This window comes from Engystomops pustulosus, chromosome 4 (genome assembly GCF_040894005.1).
Source record: "Engystomops pustulosus chromosome 4, aEngPut4.maternal, whole genome shotgun sequence".
Classification (NCBI taxonomy): domain Eukaryota; kingdom Metazoa; phylum Chordata; class Amphibia; order Anura; family Leptodactylidae; genus Engystomops; species Engystomops pustulosus.
Window position 1 is genome coordinate 14899390 of NC_092414.1, and position 11954 is coordinate 14911343.

Consider the following 11954-nt stretch of genomic DNA (forward strand, 5'->3'; position numbering starts at 1 on the left):
GACACACTCAATAAAGGAGTGGTTCTGCAGGTGGGGACCACAGACCACTTCTCAGTACCAATGCTTTCTGGCTGATGTGTTTCACACTCGTGGTAGCATGAGTCAGACTCTACAACCCACACAAGTGGCTCAGGTAGTGCAGGTAGAGACCATCCTCAACCTCATTAGGAGCATGCCGAGACATTGTAGGGTGGTCATACAGGCATGTGGAGGCCCCACATAATATTGGTTTTGTAGGAAAGTCATACAGGCACATGGAGGCCACACACAATACTGAGTCTAATTAGGAGCATGCCGAGGCATTGTAGGGAGGTCATTCAGGTATGTGGAGGCCACACACACAACTGAGCCTCATTAGGAGCATGCTGAGGCATTGTAGGGAGGTCATACAGGCACGTGGAGGCCAAACACAATACTGAGCCTCATCAGGAGAATGCCAAGGTGTTGTAGTGAGGTCATACAGGCACTTGGACGCCACACACAATACTGAGCCTCATCAGGAGCATGCCGAGGCATTGTAGTGAGGTCATGCAGGCACATGGATGCCACACACAATACTGAGCCTCACCAGGAGAATGCTGAGGTGTTGTACGGAGGTCTTACAGGCACGTGGAGGCCACACACAATACTGAGCCTCACCAGAGGCATGCCGAGGCGTTGTAGAAAGGTCATACAGACACGTGTAGGCCACACACAATACTGAGCCTCATCAGGAGCATGCCGAGGTGTTGTAAGGAGGTCATACAGACACATGGAGGCCACACACAATACTTAGCCTCATCAGGAGAATGCCGAGGCATTGTAGTGAGGTCATGCAGGCACGTGGAGGCCAAACACAATACTGAGCCTCACCAGAGGCATGTCGAGGTGTTGTAGGAAGGTCATACAGACACATAGAGGCCACACACAATACTGAGCCTCATCAGGAGCATGCCGAGGTGTTGTATGGAGGTCATACAGGCACGGAGAGGCCACATACAATACTGAGCCTCATCAGAAGCATGCTGAGGCACTGTATGGAGGTCATACAGGCACGTGGAGGCCACACACAATACTGAGCCTCATCAGGAGCATGCCAAGGTGTTGTAGGGAGGTCATACAGGCACGTGGAGGCCACACACAATACTGAGCCTCATCAGGAACATGCCGAGGCGTTGTAGGAAGGTCATACAGGCACGTGTAGGTCACACACAATACTGAGCCTCATCAGGAGCATGCCGAGGTGTTGTAGTGAGGTCAAAGAGGCACGTGGAGGCCACACACAATACTGAGCCTCATTTTGTCTTGTTTTACGGACATTACATCAAAGCTGGATACCTATACAGGCAGTCCCCGGGTTACGTACAAGATAGGGTCCGGAGGTTTGTTCTTACGTTGAATTTGTAAGTAAGTCGAAACTGTATATTTTATAATTGTAGATCCAGACAAAAAAACTGTTGGCCCCAGTGACAATTGGAGTTTAACCATTTTTTGCTGTAATGGGACCAAGGATTATCAATAAAGCTTCATTACAGACACCTTACAGCTGATCATTGCAGTCTGGGACTATAGTAACATCCAGAGAGATCACCAGAGGTCAGAGGGGTCTGTCTGTAACTATGGGTTGTCTGTAAGTCGGGTGTCCTTAAGTAGGGGACCGCCTGTAGTGTGTTTTTCCACTTTAATTTTGTGTGTGACTCCAAATCCAGGCCTCCATTGGTTAATACATTTGATTTCCATTGATTATTTTTTTGTGATTTTGTTGTCAGCACATTCAACCTTGTACAGAACAAAGTATTCAATGAGAATATTTAATTCACCCCGATCTAGGATGTCTTATTTGAGTGTTCCCTGTTATTTTTTTGAGCAGTGTATCTATTGTATGTATGTACTTCAACCTTCCTTCCAAATTTCCATTCAGCCAGATAAGTGTCACCCACCTAAACTGATTAGTAAACATGGAGCCCATCAGCAGGCGGCACTGATGACATCACACGGTGCCCTGAGATGAGACCGCCTAAGCTTCAACATCATATTATAGAGGAGACAAAGTCCTGAGTCCTCCACTCCATGTCCCGACAAAAATGTCTTCCCCCTGTTCCATATAAACTACTATGCCCTGTTTCAGCCATTCAGGAGCGACATCGCAACTCCACTGCAGCACTGGGCTCCAAACTTGCCTGTGCTAACACAGCTCGTCACTATGTAAATCCTGTGTAGAACTGTGTAAATCATTTTTTTCTGAAATCCAGAACTAATTACTAGTCAGATGAGATCAAAAGTGTCTCCTGTCAGCATTAGAAATACGTGAAGCCCCGCCCCTGCGGAACTATAGTTAAATGATCTCCCTTAGAACGTTCATTCTGAGAGCTGTGTCCTTGCTCTTTCATGTCACTTTGCACCAAGACCTTATCAAATAGTAAAAGCTGATGGTCAACACTGCACCTTGTGGCCTTATTACTATGCAAATTCCAGTTACCTGAGAACCAGGACTAACACTTGGTCAGCTGGGAACAAGAGTTTCATTTCTCTCCTGTATATAGCACAGCTATAATTAGCAAGTGAGAGTGCAAGTAATATAATCAATTGGAACAGTGTATATACCTGAAGCCCCGCCCATGCGGAACCGCAGTTCATCAATTTCCTTCATTGTGAGAGTCTTGTAATCTGGCTTAGATGGAATTTTGCACCATGACCACATAAAACATCTGGGAGTCCATTGATATAACCCTTTGAACATGATTGAGCGGAACCAGTTTTGCTGATGTATGGTATTACTGGAACGATTATCTTTACTAATGTATTTTCCCTCATACAGCATGTTATTAAAACAAATGGTATGCACAGCTACATTTTTTATTAGGATAAAAAATAAATTCAGAAGATCTAAAGATTAAGGTTTAATTATAAAGGGAGAGCTCCAGGGGCTCGAATCCCGGGGCCCCCACCACTTTACTCATAAGGGGGCCCCAGCAATGTTCTACAGTCAGCTCACTCAGAGCTGTCTCTGAGAGGGATGTGTCAGCCTAGAAATATGTGAAGCCCCGCCCTTGAGGAACTATAGTTAAATAATTTTAGAACGTTCATTTGGAGAGTGCAATAGTGCAAATTCTCCCTCTTAAAAGATTGAATGTATAGTGAAATTTTGAGTGCAAACCTCCTTCCATCAGCAAGGGCATTGAAGATGAAGCTTGGCTGGGTCTTTCAGCGTGACAATGATCCCTAGCACCAGGGCAATGAAAGAGAGGCTTCGTGAGAAGCATTTCGAGGTACTGGAGTGCCCAGTCTACAGATCTCAACCAAATAAAAAAGTTGAAAGTCTGTGTTGCCCAACGACAGCTCCGAGAACATCTGTTCTAGTGGAGATCTGCATGGAGAAATGAGCCGACATACCAGCAGCAGTGTGTACCTACCTTGTGAAGACTTACAGAAAACATTTGACTTCAGTCTTGGCCAACAAAGGAAATATAACAAACTATTGCGATTAACTTTGGTTCTGTTTTTCACCATAATTTGCAGATCATCTTATCTAAAAACATCACAAAAACACAGAAATGTGGTTTCCTACAAACCTAAAAGTAAAGTCATTAGTTCATGTGATTTCATGTCATCGGTTTTGCCTTCATATTTGTTAAGTTTTACTTCTACGCATCAGTGATTCAGAATGTAATTGCCAAACCACAGGATGACAACCGGCCATCCCCTTCCGAAGAAGACCACGGGAAATGTTATTATTACGCCTTTTTTCTTGTCGTCTGACTATGTATATATATATATATATATATATGAAGGTCTTGTCAGGTTCTTCAGAAGAGTCCGTCCAGGAGGGATCAGAGCAGAGCTCCTCACCATGGACATCCTCCTCACGCTCCTCTACATGTCCCTCCTCATAGGTGAAGCTTCTTCTCATTATCAGAACTTGGATGTAGATGTTTTTTATTACGTTCTATTGGTCACTATATGATTTTTTATGTCTTCACTACAGGTGGAGTAGAGATGGGAGTACGGAAAGGTAAGTATTTCCCATTTATCACTTCTCTCTCTCAATATATCTACGTGTTACAGCGATCCTGTAGGCGTGTAAATCTGTTGAACTTCTTTAGTCTTGTTATAGTCAATGTTTATTTTCCTAGTTGCTGCTTCTTTTAGAAAATTTATATCTATTTTTCGACTGTTTAAAATTTTCTGGCTTTGTTTTGAATTTTCCTTGATTTTTTTTTATTTGTGCCTTGGGTTGTAACCACCAAATATCTGAGTCTCTATGTAGGCAAAGTGTTACATGTTACACCTTCATCCATACTCTTTCCTGTGTCATTCTTCACCGGGATGCAATGGCGAGTTGAGCCACTTGCCTCAGGCGGCACCACCTGCAACAAGATAGGGGGCAACATTCTACAAAACAGAACCTGAAACTTAAAGAAAGTTAATATCCAATGTTAGCAACGGTGTTAGACAAGGCATGGAGATCGCACTTAACCTGATTTATTACTAGTGGATGGCGCGGTGGGGGCAGTGTCCTATAGCCCGCCTCAGGCAGCAGAGAGTTTAAGTTCACCCCTAGCGGGGTGTTTAGATACAGCAGCTCAGCTCAATGTAAGGTGGATACTTATATAATTCCACATAAGATACAAACATTTATCTCTTTGTAATGTAAATGTCTGTATAATGACACATTAGATACAGCAGCTCAGCTCTACGTACGGCAGACACCTCTATAAAATGGTATACAAGCTGTACACAGTGATTACACACCAGTCACATCTAGCAATATCACCTGTGATTGTAGTGAGAACGGAGCAAAAGGAGAACACTGTAGTCCTGCAGCTGCATATTTCTCCATAGCCTTCATAGCCTCCATAGTTACATGACAATATACTGAACTATAGTTATGACATTTAAAGGTTAAAAATCTGTAATAAAGCTCAGTGCATATAATAAGGTTGAAGGATTTATGATTCTTAAATTGCTATGAATCAAAGAAGATCAAGGTTTTTGTACAGCAGCTCATGGTCTCTACTTCTTTATTGATGTTTTTCTCTAAGCACGAGAAGCAAAATGTGCTGAATCTGGAAAATGGCTGAACTGTTATAGAGATCCTATCGTCTTTGAGTGTAAAAATCAAGAAACTATTGACTCAATCAGCAGGTAAGAAGATATAAAAGTATTGTAAATTTATGTAAATTTCTGTGCTTCCTACCCTTAACCCCACCCCTGAGGGACCACATACAGTATAATATCCCTCTATTGTCCCACTATAAAGTGGACCCTACCTAGGAGATTATACAGTGCTTGAAAAAGCTTATTTGAAGGTAGAAGACCCCCTTTAAGTCAGTTTATAGGTTGTAATTGTTGTCATTCTTCTTCTAGTACACATAGCGATAAGTATGAAGACAGAGTTTGGGCGTTTAGTTGCAAGAGAAATCTCCCTATATCCGGGCGATGCTATTGGACGCCTTATGTCAATGACTATGATGGATTGCTAAACTATAACTGCCCACTAGGTGAAGCACTCTCAGGTCTTCATAGTGAGCATGACACTTACTACCATGACCGAAGGTAAGTCAATGCACCTGACATCTGCATATACATAAGACCTCCAACTACAGGCCAACCCTAAAGCCCAGATCACTCTCCTGCTTTTCTGGCCGCAGGACCTGCACTGATCATGTGACCATGTTTCTGCAGGTCCTTTACCATAAAGTATAGACTCCCTACCTCTCTTATGTCATATTGACCGCCTGGTATCAGCATACAGTATAATTCTCAAAAATGTTGCATGGCTCTTATAGAAAACTATTTTTGTTGTGACCTAGATGGAAATTTTACTGTTGTGGAACAAATGTAAAATACATCGCCGGATGCCAAGGGACCGACTACGTCAACGGGTTTGATTCTGAAATGAATTTTACGGTCCCAGATGGATATGTCCTGGTGGGAGCATTCAGCGAACATAAGAATTACTTTGAGTAAGTGAAGGCAATGATTTAGGCTGTGACATCATCTATTGTCAGTAGTGATGTAATGATGGGTCAGTGTTATCTATATAGAGGTCATTGTACAGGGAGGGGGAGGAAATAAGCTGTGACATCATCTATTGTCAGTAGTGATGTAATGAGGGGTCAGTGTTATCTATATAGAGGTCATTGTACAGGGAGGAGGAGATAAGCTGTGACATCATCTATTGTCAGTAGTGATGTAATGATGGGTCAGTGTTATCTATATAGAGGTCATTGTACAGGGAGGGGGAGGAGATAAGCTGTGACATCATCTATTGTCAGTAGTGATGTAATGATGGGGCAGTGCTAACTATATAGAGGTCATTGTACAGGGAAGGGGAGGAGATAAGCTGTGACATCATCTATTGTCAATAGTGATGTAATGGTGGGTCAGTGTTATCTATATAGAGGTCATTGTACAGGGAGGGGGAGGAGATAAGCTGTGACATCATCTATTGTCAGTAGTGATGTAATGATGGGTCAGTGTTATCTATATAGAGGTCATTGTACAGGGAAGGGGAGGAGATAAGCTGTGACATCATCTATTGTCAGTAGTGATGTAATGATGGGTCAGTGTTATCTATATAGAGGTCATTGTACAGGGAGGGGGAGGAGATAAGCTGTGACATCATCTATTGTCAGTAGTGATGTAATGATGGGTCAGTGCTATCTATATAGAGGTCATTGTACAGGGAGGGGGAGGAGATAAGCTGTGACATCATCTATTGTCAGTAGTGATGTAATGATGGATCAGTTTTATCTATATAGAGGACATTGTACAGGGAGGGGAGGAGATAAGCTGTGACATCATCTATTGTCAGTAGTGATGTAATGATGGGTCAGTGTTATCTATATAGAGGTCATTGTACAGGGAAGGGGAGGAGATAAGCTGTGACATCATCTATTGTCAGTAGTGATGTAATGATGGGTCAGTGTTATTTATAACATTGTCATTGTACACGGAGAAGGAGAGGAGTGTGAGGATACATCCTTTAAAGAAGCTACCTACAAACTAAATGTGAAGTTATAATAAGAGACCTTTTTGGTCATGGGGGAAGATTCCTTGATGTTAGGGATTGATAGGGTTAACCTGCAGGAGGCATCAGCCCAATCATGCTGATCTGCAGAATATCATTGAGAAAAATTGCCTCAAGGTGAATGTGGTACAAACAAATACAGAATATAATGGACGAAACTTTTAATAAATAATATTCATAAAATACTCCTCTTCCTGCAAAAAACAAGCCCTCATATATCTATACTGACTATATGTTATGTCTAATTGTATTTTCTGTTTATAATACAGAGACAGAAAATGGAAGTTCCGATATTGTAAATCCCAATAATCCACCGGATCCATCGGGGTGCAGCTCCTCCATCAATGGACCCTAGTTATATAATTATGAACAGGAACCAATCAGCAGGTGTGACCATACACACTGGAGCCAGAGTTATGTATTGTCCCTGGAGAGATGTGTAATCAGACCTTTGTGTGTGTTGTTAGTAGCAGCAGGATTGTGATTTATATTTCCATATTGCACTGTGGGCGAGTCCTCACACTGCTGTGCTCTGTGCACTAAATACATACACTGCCTGTAGTCTTATTCAAATTCTTATTCAATAAAAGTGTCCTGTAGTGTTGTGTGTTGTTACTTTGCAGTATTATTTATGCGCAGTTCACACTATGTCATGGGGTGTTACAAAGTTTCCCTGGAGCTCAGTGCGTTCACTATAGATAAAGGGAATCTGCGGACCTTTACTCACACTGCTGTGCTATTAACTTTTTGCAAAGAATGCTCCACAGCCTCTTCCCATTGCTCTGAGTAAAAGCTGAAGCAGAGTTGTAGATGAATACTACAGCAGTCACTCAGAGTAGAGGGGAAGAATTCTAGTGCAGTTTAGAGAGTTAAGAGCACAGCAGGGTAAGGATACAACCACTGTGGTACAATCCTGGAATGTGTACATGCAATAGTACAACCAGTCACCAATAGAAGTGATAGGAGGACACACTGCCCCCTGCCGGTGTGATGATGTGGGGGGACATGGCATAGGACAGTCACCAATAGAAGTGATGGGAGGACACACTGCCCCCTGCTGGTGTGATGATGTGGGGAGCTATGGCATAGGACAGTCAGTCACCCCTAGTAGTGATAGGAGTACACACTGCCCCCTGCTGGTGTGATGATGTAGGGGCCATGGTATACGACAGTCACCCCTAGTAGTGATATGAGGACACACTGCCCCCTGCTGGTGTAATGATATGGGGCGCCATGGTATAGGATAGTCAGTCACCCCTACCAATGATAGTAGGACACACTGCGTGTGATGATGTGGGGGGCTGGAGGCATTACTCGTGTGATGATGTGGGGAGCCATGGCATAGGACAGTCACCCCTAGTACTGATAGGAGGACACACTGCCCCCTGCTGGTGTGATGATGTGCGGAGCAATTGCATAGGACAGTCACCCCTAGTACTGATAGGAGGACACACTACCCCCTGCTGGTGTAATCTTGTGGGGGGACATGGTATAGGACAGTCAGTCACCCCTAGCAGTGATAGGAGGACACGCTAGATACTTATATACACTGCTCAAAAAAATAACGGGAACACTTATACAACACAATATAAATCCAAGTAAATCAAACTTCTGTGAAATCAAACTGTCCACTTAGGAAGCCGCACTGATTGACAATAAATTGCTTGTGCTGTTGTGCAAATGGAATAGACAACAGTGGAAATTATTGGCAATTAGCAAGACACACTCAATAAAGGAGTGGTTCTGCAGGTGGGGACCACAGACCACTTCTCAGTACCAATGCTTTCTGGCTGATGTGTTTCACACTCGTGGTAGCATGAGTCAGACTCTACAACCCACACAAGTGGCTCAGGCAGTGCAGCTAGAGACCATCCTCAACCTCATTAGGAGCATGCCGAGACATTGTAGGGTGGTCATACAGGTATGTGGAGGCCCCACATAATATTGGTTTTGTAGGAAAGTCATACAGGCACATGGAGGCCACACACAATACTGAGTCTAATTAGGAGCATGCCGAGGCATTGTAGGGAGGTCATTCAGGTATGTGGAGGCCACACACACAACTGAGCCTCATTAGGAGCATGCTGAGGCATTGTAGGGAGGTCATACAGGCACGTGGAGGCCAAACACAATACTGAGCCTCATCAGGAGAATGCCAAGGTGTTGTAGTGAGGTCATACAGGCAATTGGACGCCACACACAATACTGAGCCTCATCAGGAGAATGCTGAGGTGTTGTATGGAGGTCATACAGGCACGTGGAGGCCACACACAATACTGAGCCTCACCAGAGGCATGCCGAGGCGTTGTAGGAAGGTCATACAGGCACGTGTAGGCCACACACACAACTGAGCCTCATCAGGAGCATGCCGAGGTGTTGTAGGGAGGTCATACAGGCACATGGAGGCCACACACAATACTGAGCCTCACCAGAGGCATGTCGAGGTGTTGTAGGAAGGTCATACAGGCACATAGAGGCCACACACAATACTGAGCCTCATCAGGAGCATGCCGAGGTGTTGTATGGAGGTCATACAGGCACGGAGAGGCCACATACTATACTGAGCCTCACCAGAGGCTTGCCGAGGCGTTGTAGGAAGGTCATACAGGCACGTGTAGGCCACACACAATACTGAGCCTCATCAGGAGCATGCTGAGGCATTGTAGTGAGGTCATGCAGGCACGTGGAGGCCAAACACAATACTGAGCCTCACCAGAGGCATGTCGAGGTGTTGTAGGAAGGTCATACAGGCTTATAGAGGCCACACACAATACTGAGCCTCATCAGGAGCATGCCGAGGTGTTGTATGGAGGTCATACAGGCACGGAGAGGCCACATACAATACTGAGCCTCATCAGAAGCATGCTGAGGCATTGTATGGAGGTCATACAGGCACGTGGAGGCCACACACAATACTGAGCCTCATCAGGAGCATGCCAAGGTGTTGTAGGGAGGTCATACAGGCACGTGGAGGCCACACACAATACTGAGCCTCATCAGGAACATGCCGAAGCGTTGTAGGAAGGTCATACAGGCACGTGTAGGTCACACACAATACTGAGCCTCATCAGGAGCATGCCGAGGTGTTGTAGTGAGGTCATACAGGCACGTGGAGGCCACACACAATACTGACCCTCATTTTGTCTTGTTTTACGGACATTACATCAAAGCTGGATACCTATACAGGCAGTCCCCGGGTTACGTACAAGATAGGGTCCGGAGGTTTGTTCTTACGTTGAATTTGTATTTAAGTCGAAACTGTATATTTTATAATTGTAGATCCAGACAAAAAGACTGTTGGCCCCAGTGACAATTGGAGTTTAACCATTTTTTGCTGTAATGGGACCAAGGATTATCAATAAAGCTTCATTACAGACACCTTACAGCTGATCATTGCAGTCTGGGACTATAGTAAAGCATCCAGAAAGCTTCACCAGAGGTCAGAGGGGTCTGTCTGTAACTATGGGTTGTCTGTAAGTCGGGTGTCCTTAAGTAGGGGACCGCCTGTAGTGTGTTTTTCCACTTTAATTTTGTGTGTGACTCCAAATCCAGGCCTCCATTGGTTAATACATTTGATTTCCATTGATTATTTTTTTGTGATTTTGTTGTCAGCACATTCAACCTTGTACAGAACAAAGTATTCAATGAGAATATTTAATTCACCCCGATCTAGGATGTCTTATTTGAGTGTTCCCTGTTATTTTTTTGAGCAGTGTATCTATTGTATGTATGTACTTCAACCTTCCATCCAAATTTCCATTCAGCCAGATAAGTGTCACCCACCTAAACTGATTAGTAAACATGGAGCCCATCAGCAGGCGGCACTGATGACATCACACGGTGCCCGGAAGATGAGACCGCCTAAGCTTCAACATCATATTATAGAGGAGACAAAGTCCTGAGTCCTCCACTCCCTGTCCCGACAAAAATGTCTTCCCCCTGTTCCATATAAACTACTATGCCCTGTTTCAGCCAGTCAGGAGCGACATCGCAACTCCACTGCAGCACTGGCCTCCAAACTTGCCTGTGCTAACACAGCTCGTCACTATATAAATCCTGTATAGAACTGTGTAAATAATTTTTTTATGAAATCCAGAACTAATTACTAGTCAGATGAGATCAAAAGTGTCTCCTGTCAGCATTAGAAATGTGTGAAGCCCCGCCCCTGCGGAACTATAGTTAAATGATCTCCCTTAGAACGTTCATTCTGAGAGCTGTGTCCTTGCTCTTTCATGTCACTTTGCACCAAGACCTTATCAAATACTAAAAGCTGATGGTCAACACTGTACTATACTTAATTGTGGCCTTATTACTATGCAAATTCCAGTTACCTGAGAACCAGGACTAACACTTGGTCAGCTGGGAACAAGAGTTTCATTTCTCTCCTGTATATAGCACAGCTATAATTAGCAAGTGAGAGTACAAGTGAGATCATCAATTGGAACAGTGTATATACCTGAAGCCCCGCCCATGCGGAACCGCAGTTCATCAATTTCCTTCATTGTGAGAGTCTTGTAATCTGGCTTAGATGGAACTTTGCACCATGACCACGTAAAAACATTGGGGTGTCCATTGATATAACTCTTTGAACATGTTAGTTGAAATAATTTATATGGAAATGGCAGACATTTTGGACACAGTGTGGCACATTTACTTACCTGGTCCCACGCGATCCCCGCTGTGCGTTGTCCAACGAGAATTAACTTTGTTGCAATTCACAAAGATTGTGCGCCCGATATCCTGCATGTGTCGCTTCCCTCTTTAGGTCCGCCGGAGTTCACCTTCTTCTTCCTGGTGCATGTAAGTGCATTGGTTGCGACACAATTTTAATCTTAAATTCCGCACTCCAAATCAGTCGGATTGTCCTACGGCCCGCCCCCAGACTTCTGTCCAATGAAAGCCAGCGCAATTACGCTACAATCAGATCGTGTGCGACACAATC

The 11954-nt window shown here is 44.1% G+C and overlaps 2 protein-coding genes across 2 annotated transcripts in view; both read left to right on the forward strand.

Annotated features, from left to right (window-relative positions):
- Window positions 1-11954, forward strand: part of LOC140126138 (hemagglutinin/amebocyte aggregation factor-like) — a 105994-nt gene that overhangs the window by 27088 nt on the left and 66952 nt on the right. The gene's annotated exons all lie outside the window — the stretch shown is intronic.
- LOC140126137 (hemagglutinin/amebocyte aggregation factor-like) lies at window positions 3729-7616 on the forward strand. Its single transcript, XM_072145258.1, has 6 exons — window positions 3729-3872; window positions 3965-3991; window positions 5022-5124; window positions 5347-5535; window positions 5793-5945; window positions 7282-7616. Exons 1-6 carry the CDS (start codon window positions 3830-3832, stop codon window positions 7319-7321), a joined length of 555 nt encoding a protein of 184 aa, XP_072001359.1. The 5' UTR covers window positions 3729-3829; the 3' UTR covers window positions 7322-7616.

What these genes read in the sequence shown, in the direction of transcription:
- LOC140126137 (XM_072145258.1), top strand. Translation starts at nt 3,830, where the DNA reads ATGGACATCCTCCTCACGCTCCTCTACATGTCCCTCCTCATAG. An exon ending in CTACATGTCCCTCCTCATAG is followed by an intron (nt 3,873 to 3,964) that starts GTGAAGCTTCTT and finishes TCTTCACTACAG; the next exon opens with GTGGAGTAGAGATGGGAGTA. An exon ending in GAACATAAGAATTACTTTGA is followed by an intron (nt 5,946 to 7,281) that starts GTAAGTGAAGGC and finishes TTTATAATACAG; the next exon opens with AGACAGAAAATGGAAGTTCC.